Genomic DNA, 22,514 nt, shown 5'->3' with positions numbered 1-22,514 from the left:
GACTTAATTGTATGAGAAAAGTTAGTGGTTACCTTCTCGTGACCTTCCTTCCTATTAATGAAATATTAAATTAGTTTTTGCAACATTCTGAAGTCTGAAGTTCAAAGGTGGGAAAACAGAAAATGAAAGAAAAACTCTGTGCAAAGTGGGAAATAATTTTCAGAATATAATAGATACGTCATAGACTTTTGTTTTCAGCCAAGATAGATTGGGACTGGGGGACCAGGCTTGCTCTTCTACATTAAACAACTAAAAAAACTATATGTAATATATAAAACAATCATTTCCCTGGGATTGGGGAAACAGACAAGGTGACCCCTGTGATTGTGCCACTTTCCAGGCCACAGGGCAGGGATAGGGAATTCAGGCAAAGCTGGTGGGTTCCATGAGTTTAGGAGTCAGAGCTGGCAGTCTGGAGTGGAGCCTGGGGAGTTCACAGGGCAGAGTACAGGGACATAGAGAGCAGTACAGAAAGATGGGGACTCTGAAGATTTGCAGAGGATCTTTGAAGATTTGCAGAGTGTGAGTCTTCAGTTGTGTATGGATCAGTGCAAGCAACTAAAGAAACCACTGGAAGCCTGGGAAAGAACCACCTAAAAGTAGTAGAATGAGAAATGCTCGGAGCTCCTACAGGGCTGGGAATAGTTTTTATTCCACCTGTTGGAGTGGAAACCTTGTTATTCACAGGTTATCGGGCAGAGTATCCAGAAGGGTGTTGCTGCAGTAGTAGAGCAAAATTAGCTGTAGACTGAATTCTGCCCTGGTCCCATCTAACAAAGTTCAGAAGCACAACTTGAAAGGATCATATCGTTTCCAAATAATTTAACTGTGTTGCAGAAGAAAGCTCAAGAAAGTTTACAGGAATACAGAAATATCCAGCACCCAACAAGATAAAATTTACAGTGTCTAGCATCAAATCAGAACTTACCAGGCATGCAAAGAAGCAAAAAAGTATGACCCATAATGAGCAGAAAAAAAAATCAGTCGATTGAAACCAACCTAGAAATATTGCAGATGATAAAATTAGTAAACAAAGATGTTGGAGATAATTATGACTATATTGCAAATGTTCAAGAAGCTAGAGGAAAGATTGAGCATGTTAGCAATGGAAGATATTTAAAAATACCTGAATTGAAAATAGTGTCTGAGATGGGTATACACTGGACAGGATTAGCCTGCAGATTAGATGCTGCGGAGAAAAGATTAGTCAACTTGAAAACATAGCAACAAAACAACCTAAAATGAAACACAGAAAAAGACTGGAAAAAAGTAAAGCAGTGGGGAGGTATGGGACAACTTCTAGTAGCCAAATATACATGTAACTGGAGATAGTGAAGGTGAGAGGGACGGAGGACAGAAGATATATTTGGAGAAATAATGATTGAAAATTTTACAAATATGATGAAAACTAGAGACTCACATTTCCCAGCAGTTCAACAAATCCCAAGCAAAAGAAACATGAAGAAAGCCACACCAAGGCATACCATAATCTAACTGCTTAACTGGTGGTAAAGAAAAAAAATCTTAAAAACAGCAAGAGAAAAAAGAACACATTACATAAAAAGGAACAAAGATGAAATTGACAGCCGACTTCTCATCAGAATCAGTGCGTGCCAGAAAGAAGATACTGGATTAACATTTTTTTTTTTTTTTTTTTGAGACAGTGCAGTGGCGCGATCTCGGCTCACTGCAACCTCTGCCTCCCAGGTTCAAGCGATTCTCCTGCCTCAGCCTCCCAAGTAGCTGGGACTACAGGCATGTGCCACCACGCCTGGCTAATTTTTTTTGTATTTTTAGTAGAGATGGGGTTTCACAATGCTGGCTAGGCTAGTCTCGAAATCCTGACCTCAAGTGATCTGCCCGCCTCAGCCTCCCAAAGTGCTGAGATTACAGATGTGAGCCACTGCATCTGGCCTGGAGTAACTTCTTTAAAGCAGTTGAGGAATGAAGCCAACATGAAGATGTTTTCAGACATACCAAAGCTGAAAGAGTTCATCACCTGGAGATCTGCACTGTAAGAAATGTTAGAAGGCCTTCTTCAGGCATAAGGAAAATGATACCAGATATAAATCTGGATGCACACAGAGAAATAGAGGGTACTGGAAATGGTAAATATAATAAATATAAAATATTTTTTCTTATTTTAAAAATAATTTAAAAAATATATTTGACCATTTAAAGAAACACAACAACAACGGATTGTAGGTTTTGTGGGAAATTTATGACAGCAGTAGCACGAAGGCCAGCAGAGGAGAAATTGAAGAATCTTTTGCTATTACAAAGTGTTATAGTATCATTTGGAGGTAGACTGATAAAGATGTTTGCTGTAAACCCCAAAGCAACTCCTGCCTCCCAACCCCACAATCTAAGGGTCACAGCTAATGAGCTAACAAAAGAGATAAAATGGAATCATAAAATATTGTCAAATAGACAATCCAAAAGAAGACAGAAAAAGAGGAAATAGAGAACAAATTTAAAAGAATAGCAAACTTTAACCATATCAATAATCACATTGAAAGTAAATGGTCTAAATACCCCAATTAAAAGACAGACATATAATAGGAAGTCCCAATTATATGTTACCTACAAGAAATGTACTTTAAAGATAAAAATCAAGTAAGAATAGCAGGATGAGAAAGTTATATCATGCCGATATGAATCCAAAGAAAAGTGGAGGGACTGTATTAGTATCAGATGAAGTAGATTTTAGAGCAAAATATTACTAGGGATAAAACTATCACTTCATAATGATAAAGGCATCAACTGAGAGGACATAACGATGCACCTAACAACAGAATTTCAAAATAAATGAAATAAAAACTCATAGAACTGCAGGAAGAAACAGATGAATGGAACAAATAGAAAATCAGTAAGGATCGAGAGAACTTAAAAACACTAGCAACCTAGTCAACTGAACTGATATTTATAGAATCTTGCTTCCAACAATAGTGGAATTTACACATGTCTTTCAAATGCACATGGAGCGTTTATGAATAGTCTAGATTTCATGTTATAAAACAAGTCTTAATAGATTTTAAAGGATTCAAATTAGTGTCTGTTTTTTGGCCATAATGGAATTAGATTAGAAATCAGTAACAGAAAGATCTCTGGAAAAATCTCCAAATATTTGGAAACCAAATAACACACTTCTAAATAGCCTAAGGGTCAAAGCAGAGATCAAAAGGGAAGGTATTTTGAACTGAATGGAAATGAATATACAACTTTTCAAATTTTGTGGGATGCATGTAAAATAGTATTTAAAAGAAAGTCTATAGTACTAAAACACCTAAATATTAAAAAAGGTTTCAAATCAATGATTTCAGTCTTTGTGTTAAGAAACTAGAAACAGAAAAGCAAATGAAACCTAAAATAATCAGAATAAAAGAAATAATAATGATCACAGCAGAAAATAGAAAAACCATAGAGAAAATCCATAACAGTCAAAGTTGGTTCTTTGAGATCAATAAAATTGAGGAAGCTCTAGCCAGACTGATCAGGAAATAGAGAAGATACAAGTAACCAGTATCAGGAGTGACAGTTGTCATATCACTACAGACTTTCTACAGATATTAAAAGAATAATAAAGGAATATTCTTAACAATTTAATGCTAATAAATACATTATCCTAGATAAAGAGGACAAATTGCTTGAAAGACCCAAACTATCAAAGCTCACTAAAAAAGAAACAGCATGAACAACTCTGTATTTTAAAAGGAATTATGGTTAAAAAATACTTCCACAAAGAAAACTCCAGGCCCAGATGGTTTCACTGGTACATTCTACCGTATTTTTAAGAGAGAAATAATCTCAATTCTACAGAGATTCTTCCAGAAGAAGGATGGGAGCCAGGCACGATAGTTCCTGCCTATAATCCCAGCTATTTAGGAGGCTGAGGCAGGAGGTTCTCTTGAGTCCAGAAGTTTGAGAACAACCCGAGCAACATAGCGAGATACTGTCTCTTAAGAAAAAAAAAAGGAGGGGGGCAGAATATTTTTCAACTCATTCTCTGAGGTCATCCTTACCCTGATACCAAACAAGAGAAAGTTGTTGAAAGAAAACAAAGCTACCAGCCAATATCCATCATGAATGGAGATGTAAAAATTCTTGCCCAAACTTTAGTAAATCAAATCCAACAATATTTAAAAAGGATAATACATTATGACTCTGTTAGTCTGTTTGCATTGCTATAAAGGAATACCTGAAGCAGGGTAATTTATAAAGAAAAGAGATTTATTTGACTTTCGGTTCTGTAAGCCATACCCAAAGCTTAGTGCTGGCATGTGCTTCTGGTGAGGGCCTCAAGAAGCTTACTACCATGGTAGAAGGCAAAGGGAAGTCAGCATGCCACATAGCATGTCATATGGTAGAGGAAGCAAGAAAGCGAGTGAGGGAGAAGATATCAGGCTCTTTTTAAGCAACCGAATCTCACGTGAACTAATAGAGGAGGAATGCACCCATTATAGCATGGAGAGCACCAACCCATTTGTGAGGGATCTACCCCCATGACACAAACACCTCTCACTAGGCCCATCGCCAACATTGAAGGTTACATGTCAACATGAGATTTGGAGGGGACAAAACATCCAAACTATATCAATAACCATGTAGGGTTTATCCTAAGAATGCAATGCTGGTTCCACCAAAAAAAAAAAAAAAACAAAAAACAAACAAACAAACAAAAAAACGATGTAATTCATCATAGTAATAGTAAAGAAAAGAAAACTATAAGATTATTTTAATTGAAGACAGAATCCAAAATCCATTCCTGCTAAAAACTCTTTTCAAGCTAGGAATAAAAAGGAACTTCCTCTACCTGATGAAGAGTATTTATGAAAAACTGTTGCCTAACATCATACTTAATGGTGAAAGACTGAGTGCTTTCCTCCTGAAATAAGGAAGCAGGGACATCTGTTCATCATCGCTGCTATTCAACATTGTACTGGAGTTCTAGCCAGTTCATTAAGGCAAGAAAATGAAGTAACAGGCAACCTTGTTTGAAAGGAGGACATGAAACTGTCATTATTCACAGGTAATATGATTATCTATGCAGAAAATCCTATGAAATCTATACAAATGCTACCAGAACTTACAAACTGAGCTTAGCAAGGTTATAAGATATTAAGATATAAGATCAGTGTACCAGGATTAATTGTATTTCTAGTTACAAGCAATATACAGTGGGAAACTGAAAAAAAATGATAAAACATCAAAAAACATGAAATACTTAGGATACATTTGGTAGAAGTATAAGACTTTTACTCTAAAAACTTTAAATATCACTGAGAGAAATTTAAAGAGACCTAAGTAAATGGAGAGGTATACTGTGTTCATGGATCAGAAAACTCAAAACTGTTAAGATGTCATGTGTCCTCAAACTGTGGTATTGATTCCAGTTCCAATCAAAATTTTAGCAGGCTTTTTTTTTCCTTTCAGATAATACCAAACTGATTCTAAAATTTGTAAGGAAAGGCAAAAGACCTAAAATGGTCATAACTCACCAAAAGAAGGAAAAAAGTTGAAGAAATTACACTACCTGATTTCATGACTTACTGCTATAAAACTATAGTAATCAGTACTGCATATGTGATACTGGTCTGTAAATAAACATATACGTTAATGGGAAGCGGAGTCCAGAGACAGACACACAGATGTGTTAAGCTGATTTTTGCTCAAGGTATTTTTGAGGAGAGTGTAATTTTCCCAAACAAGGTATTAGGACAATTTGATAGCCATATGCAAATAAATGAACCTCAATGCTTACCTCCTACCATATACAAAAATAACTCAAAATTGGCCAAGAACTAAATGTAAATGGTAAAACTATAAAACATCTAGAAGAAAACAACAACAAACCTTAGAGACTTTGATTTTGGTAAAAGTTTCTTAAATACAGCACAATAAGCACAAACTATAAAAGAAAAAATCAATTGGGCTTTAGCAAAATTCAAAACTTATCCTTTTCAAAATATACTGAAAAAATGAAAAACCAAACCACAGATGGGGAAGATATTTGTAAAACATACATCCAACAAGGAACTATTAGGAACTATTATCTAGAATAATAACAATTAAAACTAAAACCAAAACCTCTTATAATTCAATAATAAGACACACAACACAATTAAAAGTGGGCAAAATATTTGAATGGACATTTCACTAAAGAAGACATATGTATGGCAGATAAGCACATTAATTAATGCTCATCATTAGTCTTTAGTGAAATGGAAATTAAAATTACAATGAGATTACACAACACATCCATAAGAATGACTGAAATTAAAAGGAGTAACCATAGCAAGTTTTGGCTAAGATGTGGAAGAATTGGAACTCTCATATACCACTAGTGGGAATATTAAAAGGAACAACCACTTTGGAAGATGATTTATCATTTCTTTCCTTTTTTTGGAGTCAGTCTTGCTCTGTCTCCCCTAGGCTAGAGTGCAGTGGTGCAACCATAGCTCACTGCAGCCTTAACTCCTGGGTTCAAGTGATTCTCCTGCTTCAGTCTCTGAGTAGCTGGGACTACAGACATCATCGTGTCTTTTTTTTTTTTTTTTTTTTTTTTGAGACGGAGTCTCACTCTGTTGCCCAGGCTGGAGTACGATGGCGCGATCTCGGCTCACTGCAACCTCTGCCTCCTGGGTTCAAGCGATTCTCCTGGCTCAGCCTCCTGAGTAGCTGGGAATACAGGCACCCACCACCACACCTGGCTAATTTTTGTATTTTTAGTAGAGATGGGGTTTCACCATGTTGGTCAGGCTGGTTTCGAACTCTTGACCTCAGGTGACCCACCCGCCTCGGCCTCCCAAAGTGCTGGGATTACAGGTGTGTCTTTTTTTAATTTTTATTTTTGTAGAGACAGGGTCTCACTATGTTGTCCAGGCTGGTCTTGAACTCCCGGGCTTAAGCGATCCTCCTGCCTTGAACTGCCAAAGTGCTGGGATTCCAGGTGTGAGCCCCTGCACTCGGCCAGCAATTTCTTAGAAAGCTAAACATACACCTATTGTATGATCCAGCCATTCCACTTCTAGGTGGAATGACAGTATGTGCCTGTGAGAATGAAAGTAATTTCCTCCATGTGAATGTTCCCAGCTTTACTTGTAATAGTGCAAGATTAAAAATGACCTTTAGCATAAAGAACATGTTGGTTTTTTTCTAGTTCCTTTGCAGGCATGTTTATGTGTATTTTGGCTAAAGCTCTTATCTCACCGGAGTGGGTCTAATATCTAATCTGTTTTTCTGCCACTGTGGAAGGTAACTGCTTTAGTTCCTACCCTTCTCAGTGCTGCAGGAGGGGAGTCGAGAGGGCAGGGTTCTGGTCCCAGCTCTTGACACCTTGGGTTGACCAGGCACTTCTTGAGACCTTGGTGTTCCCCACTGGCAATTGTAGGCATTAAATTATATGTATTCTTTCATGAGTGTTTTGAGCACATGCTGTGTACCAGGCACTATTTTAGGTTCTGACAACACAATGAAGAAAACAGGCTGTGGTCCCTGCCCTCATGGAAGCAGTTTGTGGTAATTTGTTATGGGCCGGACATGGTCCTAGGTTTTGAGAGGACAGCCCATGTTTTCATCTTGAGGAATTTATAAATTCATAGGAAATAGTGACAAAAATAAGTTAGAAGACAAAACTATAATTGTAAAACCTGTTATGAAGGAAACAATATCAGAGAAGACCCCCGCTTTAGAAGGGTTGTCAGAGGAGATGGCACTTCAGTTAAGACTTAAAGGCAGGAAGAGAATAGGTGCTCACTGTGTCCTGGTCGTCGTCTCTTCTCTCAGAAGTCTGGACTGAACATAAGACTGATTTGATTTCTTCAGTCATAGACATCTCTAAATGTTAATAGCTTCATGGGGCCAACTGTTCTTCACCTCACGGCTTTCTTCCGGGAGTTTCATTGTCTAATTCAGGAAATATAAATGGCAATACATTAAATGGAATTAATTCTCCTTTCTGATGTTTAATGAATACTTCTTTGGCCCATAATTCACAAATGATGGAGACACAAGAAGAATAAAATGAAGTACATATGCTCTGGTAAGCCTAAGCCAGAGGTTTCAAACTGGTATCTGGCAGGCAAATCCTGCCTCCAGAGAGGTTTCTTTTGGCCTATAGTGTTTTAAAAGTCAAGAAATTTCACCTAAAACCCTAGACTTGTAGCATTGCCATTTAAATCTTGAGGTGTGGCCACTCCAGGCTCATGTTCCTACAGCACTGTGATCAGTCAGCACTGACTGGCAGAGCCCCCTTTGATGGGCGCATGCTCTCAGATCTCATTGCCCCTCCTTGTTTGACCTGCTTCACTTACCTGTTGTCACCTGTCTGGCTTCCGGGTGAATTTGCTTGAGTACGAATCATCTCTGGGTTTTTTTGTTTTGTTTTGTGTTTAAATATCTCTGCCTGGGACCAGCCTACTGTGAGTCGGATCCACTCGTGCCAGGCTGGATGATTCTGACATGCAGCCGGGACCATAGCACTGGCTGGAAACGTACTTTTGTTACAGCATTCACCACTGGAGCACACACTGTCATGAGTGGGCAGCTCTCTTTTACTCTGTTCCTGGAATACCTGGTAGTAGGTGCTTTAAATGCTTGTAACATAAGTGAATAAATTACGTTTTAATTTGATACGTATTTGATCTTGAAAAAGCATTTTTAAAAAACCCACATTTCCTGACCAGGTGTAGTGGCTCATGCCTGTAATCCCAGCACTTTGGGGGCGAGGTGAGAGGGTTGCTTGAGCCCAGGAATTTTAGATCAGCCTGGGCAACCTAGTGAAACCCGTCTCTATTTAAAAAAAAAAAAATGCCAGTACTATGGGCATGGTGCTGAGTGCCTGTAGTCCCAGCTACTTGGGAGGCTGAGGTGGGAGGATCGCTTGAGCCCAGGAGGTCAAGGCTACTGTGAGCATAATCACGCCCCTGCACTCCAGCCAGGGCAACAGAGCAAGACCCTGTCTCAAAAAACCTTCACATTTCCTAATTTAGATATGTGGATATTTTTTGTTTGTTTTTAGTTTTCTTCAGTAGGTAACACATTCATGTGGTTTTAAGATCAAAATGTAAAAAGGAATATAGTGAAAAGTCTCCTTTCCCCTTCTGGTCCCTGTCTGACCAGTGCACCACCCCCCTGCCCTGCCTAACCCCACTCAGCAAGTGCAAGCAAATCCCACCATAAATTCTCATTTTACCCCCTTTTTACTCAAGAGGTAGCTTCCTAAAAATAATGTTCTCTCATATCTTTTTAGCCTTGACATAACTTGAAGATCTTATGATGTTAGTAGAGAGCTTCCTTCTTTTTGTTTTAACAGTTGAAAAGTATTTTTCATTGTTTGGGCATATTATGATTTACTTAACAAGTACCTAACTGAAGGACATTTGGACTTTTCCTAACATTTGCTGCTGTGAGCAATGCTGCAGTTAATACCCTTCTATGAATGTCATTTTACACACACACGTGGGTAGTATAGTTCTATGATAATAAATTTCTGGCTGGGCATAGTAGCTCACGCCTTTAATCCCAGGACTTTGGGAAGCCAAGGTGGGCAGATTGCTTAAGTTCAGGAGTTTGAGACCAGCCTGGGCAACATGACAAAACCCCGTCTCCACAAAAAATACAAAAAATCGCTGGGCGTGGTGGCGTGCACCTGTAATCCCAGCTACTTGGGGGGTTGATGCCGGGCGATCACTTGAGTCTGGGAGGTCGAGGCTGCAGTGAGCCATGTTTGTTCCACTACACTCCAGTCTGGGCAGCAAAATGAGACGCTGTGTCAATCAGTTAATCAATAAATTCATTCATTCACTCATTGATTCTGAAGTGGAATGGCTAGGTCAAGGAGTATGTGCATATGTAATTTTTATATATATATATATACATTTCTCTGTTAAGTGTTGTACCAGCAGATCTTATTAATTAAAATTAGTACTGGCATTTGGAATATGTTTTTAAAAGAATATTTACTGTGTTTTGTTGTCTTTGTGGAGTTAAAGGAGTTATTTTGTTAGTTATATGAATTTTGGTAGAGTAATAAGATTGTTCTAGGTCATTGGTTTCCACTAATGGCCAGAGACCCATAAGGGGCTCTCAGATTCATATGCTAAACAAACATCAGCTATATATATACATATATATACATATATATGTATATATATATATGTCTCACACAAGTGTATTAATATATATTTTAACTATACGTAGATACTGTTGTCTTTAATGAAATTAAACATTCTTTTAATAGTGTTACTGAAGTCTTAGTTCAGATAGTAACAACTCAACATCTTGTCAAGAGCTCTAATATTTTAGATGGTGATATGCTTTGGCCATATCCCTACCCAAATCTCATCTTGCATTGTAGCTCCCATAATCCCCACCTGTCAGGGGAGGGACCTGGTGGGAGGTAATTGAATCATGGGGGTGGTTTTTCCCATGCTGTTCTCATGATAGTGAATAAGTGTCATGAGATCTGATGGTTTTATAAAGGGCAGTTCCCATGCACAGACCCTCTTGCCTGGCACCATGTTAGACATGCCTTTGCTCCTCTTTCACCTCCTGCCATGATTGTGAGGTCTCCTCAGTCCATTAAACATTTTTTTAAATAGATTACCTAGTCTTGGGTATTTCTTTATAGCAGTATGAAAATGGACTAATATAGATGGCCCTTGGATTTCTGTGATGTATTCATTCTGTGTTCTATCAGTTTTTTCAAAGTAACTTAGTCTGTAGATAGAGAAGAATAGAACCAAAAGACTGTGCATATTCTATGAGTATCTATTTGCTTATTGTGTAATAAAAATAATCTTTCTCTTGTAGATGTCCCTTTAAGGACCAGCCTGCCACCACCATTCAGAAATTATAAATATGGTAACCATTTTTTTATTCTTTTAAAATATATATAAATACAATTTTGCATTAGTTTGTTACAAACTTAAATTTTGTTTTCGAAAATGACTATCTGTAAATAAAAACCAATTTGGAAGTTTATTGAGAAATATAGGAAGGCTAGTATATTGCTCAAATGAATTGTAATAGTAAGGAAGTGGCATATTTGCAAAGAATAGCATGTTTGGCAAAACTATGTTTAAAATGAGTTTCTCTGCCAGGTAATTAGAAAAGGAAAAATGATTGAAGACTAAGAATTAAAAGAAGGGATTTAGGATTTTAAATGCTAAGAATTTGAGCATGTTATATAGTAGTTTTATGTGTTACAATTGATGAGTTAAAAATGGAATAATAAGGCAAGAAGCTAGATGTCATTCATTATTTGTTATAAAGATGGCACATTTATTAACCTTCAGCAGAGTGACACTTACTAAACTTTGAATTTGAGACTTCATTTGAAAGGTATGATGCACCTAATAAATATTTCTGTTAATTGGTGCAGACATTTTAAAGTATACATTTTTTATTACCTTAGATTATTTTTTTGGAGTGGCTTTTCATTCCGTTCTCATTTGATAGAACAACTTACGACCTGAAATCCTTTGAAATCACAGTCTTCACCGTGTGTATGCATTTTAATATCCAGAAACTAATTGTGAGGTTATAAGGGGTAGTGAAGCAGAAGTTGAAGGCACTGAGTGGAAAGTACTTTGATTTATTGGGCTTAAAGAATTTACATACTCAGTATTGAATAAGATAAAGGAATAAAAAGGATGATTAAGGTAAATATGAAACTTCTCAATTGTGGCTTTCAAGGCTTTCAAAGTATAATGTCTTGAGATATAGCCTTAAACTTGAATCAACTTACAGATGCCATTTTAAATTAGAATAGGTACATATGGTTTCCTTTTTCATGGTGTGTGTGTGTGTGTGTGTGTGTGTGTGTCTATATGTCTATGTGCAAAGCTGTGTTCCAGGTAAGTTCTTTTGAAAGAAATTTTAGATAATGAAAGCGTTAGAATATCCAAGTTGCTAAGCATTATTGTGGTAGATAATGTACCTTTTAGGCTATTCTATCTTATTAACATCCTTCTGCCCTAGTATTTCTATACTATTCAGATGAATTGGCAGAAAAAATGAATACATTTATCTGTGAAGAAATTATAGAACCACTCGAGTTTTGATAGACTTCGAGTGGCTTTGTCTGAACTTGGCTCTTTAACAATCTTCTGCTTTCTGTTGAACAAGAAAGGCTGCAGTGTTATTTTCACCTGTCACTGTCATCCGAGACTGCCACCTCATGGTCTGCGGGACAGAGCACTTTGTTAGGTATTAGGGAGTGGAAAGAGTGTGGAGTCAGATTTCAGTTTTGCCAGTTACTGTCTCCCTACCCTTTGGCAAAGGGCTGGTTCTCTCTGCCACCAAGAGCCTGAGATATCTCAGAGCCCTCCTCCCATTTAATTGGCATCCACATCTATTATTGATTTACCACGCATGCTACTTATCTTAAATCCCTATCGCCTAGACGTGACGCATGAGGGCACACAAGAATGTAGTTGTTGTACAGTGTGGGCTGCTCATCCCTCTCTGTTTCATAAAGCTGTGTGTGATGCTCCACAAATACAAGATGATATTTTTATGAGGTTGCTTTCCTCAAGGAATTTGTATTAAGAAAACAACACCCACAGGGTTGTTTGTGATAATTATGAGGCTTATTTGAAAGAAGCAAGAACAAGGGAAGCAGCTTATTCACAGAAACGGACAGTAATACATCTGTCTGCTGGTTTGTCATTTCTCCTTTCTTACCCACTCCTCAGGTCACACCCCTTTCTCTTGGAGAGAAAAATCTGGCAAAAACTTCTCTTCAAAACATTTCTTTTTCTGCTAAAATATGTAGCCGTTTAATTGTGTGTTTGCCAAACCTATTAGAGCAGCAGGATTTCTAGTTTAAAGGCTCATTAGCAAAATATATAGAACAGGATTAATATTTAGTAAGGTCAGACTATAGTTTTGCAGGTTGATTGCAACAGACTTTGAGCTCCTGTTATTTTAAAAATACTATTGGCTTCTCTCACTTATCTCAAATAATAAATATATCTATAGTAAGAAAAAGGACATGATAGGTAATTCAGAATACTAGATAAGCTGAAAGTCAACTTTGTTTATTTTCTTACACACATTTTAAGCTTATTTTTAGCAATCACGGTTTATTTACATCCCTAATATGCATATTTTACTTAGGTTAGATTTATTTTTATTTCTTAGGAATACAGAGTTAGTGAGGATTATGTTGACCTTGTATAAAAAATTACAAGGCCAGGTCCAGTGGCTCATGCCTGTAATCCCAGCACTTTGGAAGCTGAGGAGGATGGATCACCTGAGGTCAGGAGTTCGAGACCTGGCCAATAGGGTGAAACCCTGTCTTTACTAAAAATACAAAAATTAGCCAGGTGTGGTGGTGGGCGCCTGTAATCCCAGCTGCTCGGGAGGCTGGGGCAGGAGAATTGCTTGAACTTGGGAGGTGGAGCTTGTAGTGAGCCAAGATCATGCCGCTGTACTCCAGCCAGGGCGACAGAGCAAGACTCCATCTCAAAAAAAAAAAAAAAAAAAAAATTGCAATAGATAACTGAAAGTTGACTATTTAAAATAATGGGCAAATTCAGAGTGCTAGTTCTTATCTAGATAGCCACCTTATTGTGTATTATGAGAACATAGTTAAATAAGGTCTGTTTTAAAAATAGATCCTTTCATTTCCTGTCACTGTTGGAATTCCTTGTTACAACGTGATTGATAGAAATGAGTTTTAGTTTAAGTTTGGGAGTTTATTCAATAATACATTGTAATCATAATGCATTCATTAAATGGTTAAATAAAAACGAGTGAAGAATTGGAAACTTTCTGAATTTCAACCTGTTGAACGGCTGCATAGATTATGTAATTAAGGGCTGATTGTTGCTAAGTTAGAATTTTACCCAAGTGTGGAGAAATTACTTACTGGAAATGCACAGTGTAGCCTGACTTCAAGATAAACAAATTAAGGAGTGAAGTTGGGTTTGAATAGAGCAGATTAAATGGTGTGAGCCTGTGCGGTATTTGCAAACCAAGAGACAGATACTGATATTCTTGGGGCAGCCTTGCTCAGATTACCAGTGGTCCTAGATACAGTGTTTGAATTCTGAGAGTGGCAATGCCTGTATCATCATTTGCTCTCTTATCGTTATATCTCATCTGCATAGATTTTTTTGAACTGCATTTGCTAATGTCTATTTTAAGACTTTTTTTTTTTGCATTATTTGCTAATCCTGTTCTGTAGTGACTCCAAAAAAACAAGATACAGTAATGTGATTTGCTTGTCTTCCATTCTAAGAGAAAATGTGCTGAGTTGACACAAAGTTCTGACACACACTGCTGTGTGTCAAAGACCAAGGCTTTGAAAGATAAAGATCTTTTACTTCAGTTTTAATGATCTACAGAAGTAATTTTTCTTTTACTGTATAGTATATTTCTAAACGAGTCTGGTTATAAAACTAGGACTTAACGTTTCTCAATTTCGTAGCCATCCTCCACTCATTTTAATAATTTGAAAAGAAGTTTAGAATAAACTGTGTAAAAAGATAACTTGCTTTTTTCTTTCAGATACACTAAAGATTATTCATCAAGCACATAAATCAAAGGTATGTTCCACAGGTACAGTATCTGGCACATAGCAAGTAATCAATGTTGGTTGAATTTGTGAATAAGTGAATGAATACATGTACATCTAAAATATTTCCCATTATAATAGCGCTTTTTATTTTGTAGGTACCCTTTCAACTGCCTTAGCTTTTTCATCGAAGAAAAATAAGCTATTTCCCTGTTAGTAGTAGGTCCTTTTTAAAAAAGTGTTAATTAAAAAAAAAGTATACCGTATTTTATCAAGTACATATTTAACATAAAATAAGCATAAAACTTGGAAAAGTAAATTCAATTTACAGATAAAAGAAACTGCTTATTATCTGGCAATCCAGTGTCTTTTATTTTCTTAATTCTGTACCGGAACAAAAGGGCCAGATGCAGACACGAATAATTCACTTGTTCTAATTTGAGTCTTGCTGCGTGTAAGAGAAGGCACAGAACTGTGGCTCTGGGAACACACCTTTTAGCTCCACCAAGGCCAGGGCCTGCAATCCTGAAGTTGTCTTACCTTTCCCAAAGAGAGCTATTTATTTATGGGTTTGTTATGTGTTTATATTTCTGTTTTTTTACTTTTTTAGAGTAACGTTTTTATGAAGCCACACTCAAAGATTTGTTTATCATACAGACAGAGCAGAGTGATCTTTTCTTCTTTAATCTCAGTGGCCTTCTATAGAGTCCTCATTAAAGCAGTAATCTTCCTGTATTATATAAACTACTCAAGAACAAGATATTATTTGTCATATCTCAATACCTAGCACAATGCCTAGCTCATAGGAGTTTTTCCATAACAATTTTTGAATGAAGTATTTATTCATTTTATTTCGTTGTCTTCTGTAGTCGTAGATGTACTCCATACACTCAATCACCTTTCAGATAAATGCATATCACAGATCATAAGAAAATGGCATGAGGGTATGTCTGTTGACCATTGATTAGTAACTGTGTTTTAAAATTTATTTTATTTAAAAAAATTTTTTGTGGCTTAAAACAACACACATTTATTCTCCTACAATTCTGGAGGTCAGAAGTGCAAAATCAGTTTCACTGAGCAAAAGTCAAGGGTTTAGTAGGGTTGGTTCCTTCTAGTAACTTTATTTTTTATACCGAGGATCGTATATGCCAGTTTTACAATATCCATTGTGAAATGCCTCAAAATGTTATGCTCACACGTGTCTGGGGCTGTGGTATGGAATCTGCCCTTTTGATTGGTACTAGAATGTATGGCCACTGTATTTGGATTTTGTCCAATTTCTCTCCTCTGGAACAGGAATGTTTTCAACCTGTTCCTAAAATGTAGAGAATAGGTAATGTTCTATATTTTTATGTATTATATACAATATATCTAAAATACAAATATAAATATAAAATAAAGTTAAAATAAAACGATATGCTCTTTGAAAAGGTTGTAAAGCAAAGTGAGTCCCCATTCTCCATTCATTGCTGCGTGTTCTACATCATTTGGCTTTTCATATGCTCATGTTTCCAAAAAGGAGTAAGTAGTAAATTATTCCTTCATCTTAGTGAAGACATAGTTCATTGTGTTCAAATTATCAGTATTATAACATTTAAAAAATCTGGAAATTATCCTGTCATTGAAAGACAAAACAATCTTAGAATTGTTACTTGTATTTAAGACATATGTTTCACACTGGCAGGTTCTAGTTATAAAATTAGGGCTTGTTTTTCCAGTTGAACAATGTATTTGTTTAAGGGAGGATTCCCAAAACAATTAAGTCACTCAGAGTGCTTCTGAAATCTTGCTTTATAAACTTTCATCCAAATCATAACAATGCTAGTTAAGATGCTCTGGGGATGGTTCTGCAAGTTTCTGCCTCAACTTTTCTAAGGGAAGAGTTCAATATATTTTCACAGATACAGCTTTGAAACTTCAGAGAAACTTCATCCACATGTCCTCATTTGTGCCTTATCCAGTTCACAGGCATTTTTCTCATTTCCAAGTTATTGTTGTCCTTTCATTCTCTATTCCCCATCTGCGGGGCCTGTGGCATTGCTGGCTTGGCCTGTCAGTGTTCCAACTCAGCTGTAATTTTAATCTCCTTTGTCAGCCAAAAGGAGAGACTTCTGAATAATTCCTTTGTCTTAATGAACTCATTCATAAAAGGCATTTTCCCCATTTCCCTAATTTTCTGGGCTTAGAGACTTTCCTAATTGCAGTTACTACATATCCTCAGAAATTTCTTCCCATTCCCACAATAAAAAGACTGACTGGATACCTTCCCACCAGAGCCTCCTCTGTGTGTGTGTGTGTGTGTGTATTATGGATGGTAATTAGTGGTCTGTTTATAAAGTCAGAATAATTTCTATTAAAAAGATTGAAATAAAAACTTTAATTTCCATTTTATATGTGGAAGTCATATCCTGGAACAAACTTTATAAGAAATGTGCAAGGTCTCTAAAAAGAAAACTTAAAATGCTGCTGTCCTTCCTCACCCCTCACCACACACACACTTGAAAATATGAATCTAAACTCTGGGATTAATTTTTCAGACCCATTAAAGTGAACTCCTCTCAAGATCTGTGCATTTTATTGGGTGAAACTGTACTTCAACTTAACAACAAAACAAAACCTGCTATGAGAGTTCCAAAATAAGACTTAAATAGAAATGCTTAGGATATTTTGGATAGGAAGATACAACAGCATAAAATCAATTCTCTCTTAATTTACATATTTAATGCTGCCCCAATAAAATACAATATTTGTGTTTATATGTAAACTAAATAAGCTGATTTTAAAATCAGTATGTAAAAAAATAAGAATAATCAGGAGAATTTTGAAAAAGAGAAATAAGAGTAATTAGCTCTAACATACAAGACATGTTATAAAACGACAGTAATTAGAACAGGATGGCACTGTCACATGAACTGGTAGTTTAAGGGCACAGAATTAAAAGTTCCAAAATAGACCCCAGTATTTCCAAATATGGAAATTGAATGTATAGTAAATATGGCATTTCAAGTTTGTGAAGAAAAGATGGAGGATTCAATAAATAGTATTTGAATAACTGTGTAAACATCTAAAAAACAGCTAAGTTGAATCCATGTATTTTTCTTTATGCCAAAATAAATACCCCTTGGATTAAAAAATTAAACCCATAGATGAGGATAGAGATGAAACAGATGGAACATGACTTGATAATTTGTTCAAGTTGGGTCCTGGGTACAGGGCAGGGGGTTTGTTACACTATTCTGTATCTATTGTATATTTGAAATTCTCCACGATGAAAAATTCAAAAAATGAAATTCATAAAAATATTTGAAGAGAACATGCAATTTAAAAAATCTTAGAGTGAAGAAGGTCTTTCTAAATATGCCAGAAAACCGAGAAATGATATGAGATTGATACATTTTACTTCATTCACTAACTTACTTATTCCACGAAAATTCATTTAACACCTTCTATGTAAAAAAAAACAACCACTGAGAAAAAGCAAGGAACAAATGAAAAGTGGGGGAAATTTTTCTAACTTACAGAAAAGGCCAAATGTCCTTAGCATAAGAAGATGCTCTAGACTCTACAACTCTTATTGGATAAATTAGCCTACAATTCCATTAAAAAATAGAAAATATTCAGAACTTTAAGCATAATAAAATACAAATTAAGACTATACTTAATCCACACCTGTCAGATTGGCAAGGATCAGAAGGCTTTGCTAACATACTGTGTTGGGAGGGTGTGGGAAACAGGTCCTCTCAGTGGTCCCAGTCCTCTCTGGAGAACTAGATAGCTGGTGGATGGGGATTGGAAGGAGACTGACTTTTCACTTTCTATTCGTATGTGCTTGGAGAACTTTGTATAATGAGTAGATATTCTTTTTTTTTTTTTTTTTTTTTTTTTGAGACAGAATCTCACTCTGTTGCTCAGGCTGGAGTGTAGTGGCATGAACACAGCTCACTGCAACCTCTACCTCCCAGGATCAAGATATCCTCCTGCTTCGGCCTCCTGAGCATCTGGTAGTATAGATGTGTGCCACCACACCCAGCTAATTAAATATAACTTTTTTTTTGTAGAGATGGGGTCTTGCTATCTTGCTCATGCTGGTCTCAAACTCCTGGGCTCAAACAGTCCTCCTGCCTTGGCCTCCCAAAGTGCTGAGATTGCAGACTGTATTACCTATTCTAAAATGATTTTTTGAGTAAAGTATTTTTTCTTTTAATCTGTATGCTTGGAGTTTAAACCCCTGTGCTCTGCAGTGAATGATGTCCATAAACCGTGCGTGGGTTGGGCTTCTGATTTGGCTGCTGAGAGGCCTTTCTGTTGACTCTCTGTCTCAGCTGTATTCTACAAATAGAATATGTTGCTAAACAGGTGTGTTCTGGTTAACAAGTGGTACTGTGTGCCACTAGTGGTCATCTCTTTTGCTATTTAGGGGCAGATAGCAACTCTTTTTTTTTTTTTTTTTTTTTTAAATGGAGTCTCGCTCTGTCGCCCAGGCTGGAGTACAGTGGTGCAATCTCGGCTCACTGCAAGCTCCGCCTTCCGGGTTCACACCATTCTCCTGCCTCAGCCTCCCGAGTAGCTGGGACTACAGGTGCCCGCCACCGTGCCCGGCTAATTTTTTGTATTTTTAGTAGAGACAGGGTTTCACTGCGTTAGCCAGGATGGTCTCGATCTCCTGACCTTGTGATCCACCCACCTCGGCCTGCCAAAGTGCTGGGATTACAGGCGTGAGCCACTGCGCCCGGCCAGTGGCAACTTTAAATTTTCACTTGTATTTATGGAGTCTCACTGGATTTGTAAATATTGCTGGAGAGCACTCTCATTTACCCCCACCCCAAATCACATAGAGAAATATTCCAATTAATGTGACATGGAACCAGATGTTTTTTAGCTTGGGCAAGGTTTTTAAATATGTGGACTTTTGGCCGTTTGAAGTATACTTGTGGCCAGGTGTGGTGGCTCATACCTGTAATACCAGTATTTTGGGAGGCCAAGGTGGGAGGATCACTTGACCTCAGGAGTTTGAGATGAGCCTGGGCAATATAATGAGACCCCATCTCTACTAAAAATAAAAAAAAATAGCCAGGCTTGGTGGCACATGTATGGAGTCCCAGCTACTCAAGAGGCTGGAGATGGGAGGATTGCTTGAGCCTTGGACACTGAGGTTATAGTGAGCCGTAATCATGCCACTGCCCTCCAGCCTAGTAGACAGAGTGAGACCCTGTCTTGAAAAACAAAATAAAAAAAGGAAGTATACTTTCTTCTCTCAGAAGTCAGATTGGCCAGAGCTGGAAGCTCAGCTCTGTCGCTGACCAGGTTAGGATGGCAGAAGATGATGATGATGACGCAGCAAAAGAACAGTGACAGCTAAGAGAGAGTGCTCACCCTGCGGCCAGCACCGCTGAGGGTTTATATGCCCCATCCTGTCACCCTTACCACAGGTGATGAGGAAGGGGTCCTCTCCTCCCCTTTTTTACCAATGAGGAGATCGAGTCCTAGAGAGGTTGTGTAGCTTGTTGAGAACACACAGCTGGGTGCTGGTGGAGTCTGGATTTGCATCCTGATCTGACTTCACGCCCATGCCACAGAACTCTCCCCAGTGCTTTAGGTGGTGCGTGCACTCGGCAGGACCTCACTGTGCCTCTGTTCACTGCCCTCATTACGGCCAGGGGAGTGGAATCTACTTAGATTATTGCTGTGCTCAAAGTTACAACTCTGTGTCTTTGAGAAGTCTCACCAAACAAACCCATGTAAGTACTAATAAAATGCAGATTTTCTTTCTTTTTTTTTAAGACAAATGAACTTGTGTTGAGTTTGGAAGATGATGACAGACTCCTGCTGAAAGAAGACAGCACTCTGAAAGCAGCTGGAATCGGTGAGGAAGGGGGCCTTGTGTTGCTGGAGGGGAAACACTCTGCCGGCCTATGCTGAGGCCTGGCTGATGGTATTTGGATAACTCACTGGAAAGTAAATGCTGCCCTTGGCTCCCCTGACACTGCCCGGTAGCTGTTCAGAGGAGGAGGATGAGAATGATGTGCATTCCGATCTCTTGACTGAGGGCAGTAGGTGTCTGCTCTCCAAATATGCAGAATGCAAATGGCTGTTTTCAGAAGGTATGCTCAGAATTCTCCTGAGGGTCATTTTAAGTGACGGGTTGTTAGTACCGTGTCTACTTACTCTTATCATTGTCACTTAAGCCAATGGTTGGAGAGAAATGGACATAGTAAGAACTAATGAGGAATAATGAAACGCGTTGTCGGTATCACATGCAGTGTGGTTTTTGATAGTCTTCCGAATCACTCAGGGCCCAGCAAGGCATGGAATTTAAAATAGGAACCTGGTGTGTGCAGCTGAAAAGTACCTGATTGGGCCTTCCAGCCTAGAATGTGCATGTGGTTTTATTCTAAATAAATGTTATGTGACATGTTTTGTGACCATTAGATGTCACTGTTATTCTACGTATATGTACACCTAAAGCTGATCTGGCAGGAGGGGGAGTGGAGATTGTCAGGGAGGTCTGAGTGGTTAAAGGCGGTGTGCCCCTGACACACCTCTGCGGTTGGTGATGGATTCAGTGTCACAAGCCATGCTTCTTAATTATTTATTAATTAATTTATTTTTTGAGACAGAGTCTCACTCTGTCGCCCAGGCTGGAGTGCAGTGGTGCAGTCTCGGCTCACTGCAACCTCCATCTCCCGAGTTCAAGCGATTCTCCTGCCTCAGCTTCTTGAGTAGCTGGGACCACACGTGTGCACAACCATGCTTGGCTAATTTTTGTATTCTTTTAGTAGAGACAGGGTTTCACTATATTGGCCAGACTGGTCTCAAATTTCTAACCTCAGGCGATCTGCCTGCCTCGGCCTCACATTGTTCATAATTATTTATATGCACTTGTTAAGGAACACCGTTAGTGAGGTGCACATTGGGAGCCTGAATTTTTTTTTGACGAGTATTATTTTGAGTTACTTTAATCACGTATATCAGGAATTTACTTCTGATTGATTCATGTGACGAGCATGAATTCCTAATATAGATCTTCTGAGTTAAATAGGATCTTAAATAGCATGTTGTGAAATCTTAGACTTGATTTCTATGTTGACGTCTATACTATTTGCTAGAATATTCTTGTCTTTCCATATTGTGAATATGTAAGGTTGTTATTTTGAAGAATGATTTTAAATTTGGCATTTGTTTCTTTAAATGGTATTATATTATTGTAGCAGGTGGCACCTTTGTGATTGGGGCATGTAGCACCCATAAGGTAGCCCTGCTTGTTGTTAAAGCATAAAGCATAATGAATATTACAGACTGATATTAATGGGGGTATTGACAGACAGCTCCATGGAAAACACTGGAAAATCCAAAAACGAAAAAAAGGGTAATATTTCACAGGATGATAAAGTTGACATTTCAAATAAGTGAGGAAAGAATGATTTAGCCAGAAAATTATGTCAAGCCCATTGCCAAAGCATTCAGGAAAATAAAATTCAAACTCTTATCTCTGTTTTTATTACAAAATAAATTCTAGATGGGTTAAATGTTATAATGTAAAAAAATTTTTAAAAAAGAAAGTGTAGTTCAATGAATTTCATAATCTTGGGAAGGAGAAGAGCTTTCCAAGCATGAGCTCAAAGACAGAAGCCATAAACGGGGAGAAGTGATAAATTTGACTACATATAAACTAAAAACTGTAAACAGAGTTCAAGGAGAAACAATAAACTTTGAAAAATACCTGCAGCATATACAACAGATCAAAAGTTATTAGCCTGGGGTCGGGCATAGTGGCTCATGCCTATAATCCCAGCACTTTGGGAGGCTAAGGCGGGAGGATCACTTGAGGTCAGGAATTTGAGACCAGCTTGGCCAACATGGTGAAATCCCATCTTCACTAAAAATACAAAAATTAGCCAGGTGTGGTGGCACATGCCTGTAATCCCAGCTACTTGGGAGGCTGAGGCACGAGAATGGCTTGAACCTGGAAGGTAGAGGGTGCAGTGAG

At 37.8% G+C, this 22,514-nt stretch overlaps 1 protein-coding gene across 6 annotated transcripts in view; it reads left to right on the top strand.

Moving 5' to 3' along the window:
* C20H2orf76 (chromosome 20 C2orf76 homolog) overlaps window positions 1-22,514 on the top strand; it is a 64,968-nt gene that overhangs the window by 35,154 nt on the left and 7,300 nt on the right. For all 6 annotated transcript variants that reach the window (XM_003281720.4, XM_030800980.1, XM_030800979.1 and 3 more), the window contains 3 exons: window positions 10,813-10,863; window positions 14,518-14,555; window positions 20,309-20,390. In XM_003281720.4, the coding sequence (XP_003281768.2) occupies window positions 10,813-10,863; window positions 14,518-14,555; window positions 20,309-20,390 (171 nt within the window). The remainder of the gene's footprint in view (window positions 1-10,812; window positions 10,864-14,517; window positions 14,556-20,308; window positions 20,391-22,514) is intronic.

Source organism: Nomascus leucogenys, chromosome 20 (genome assembly GCF_006542625.1).
Source record: "Nomascus leucogenys isolate Asia chromosome 20, Asia_NLE_v1, whole genome shotgun sequence".
In the NCBI taxonomy this organism is placed as follows: Eukaryota; Metazoa; Chordata; class Mammalia; order Primates; family Hylobatidae; genus Nomascus; species Nomascus leucogenys.
The sequence above is the reverse complement of the archived record's forward strand: the minus strand, read 5'-3'. Positions and strand labels throughout refer to the sequence as shown.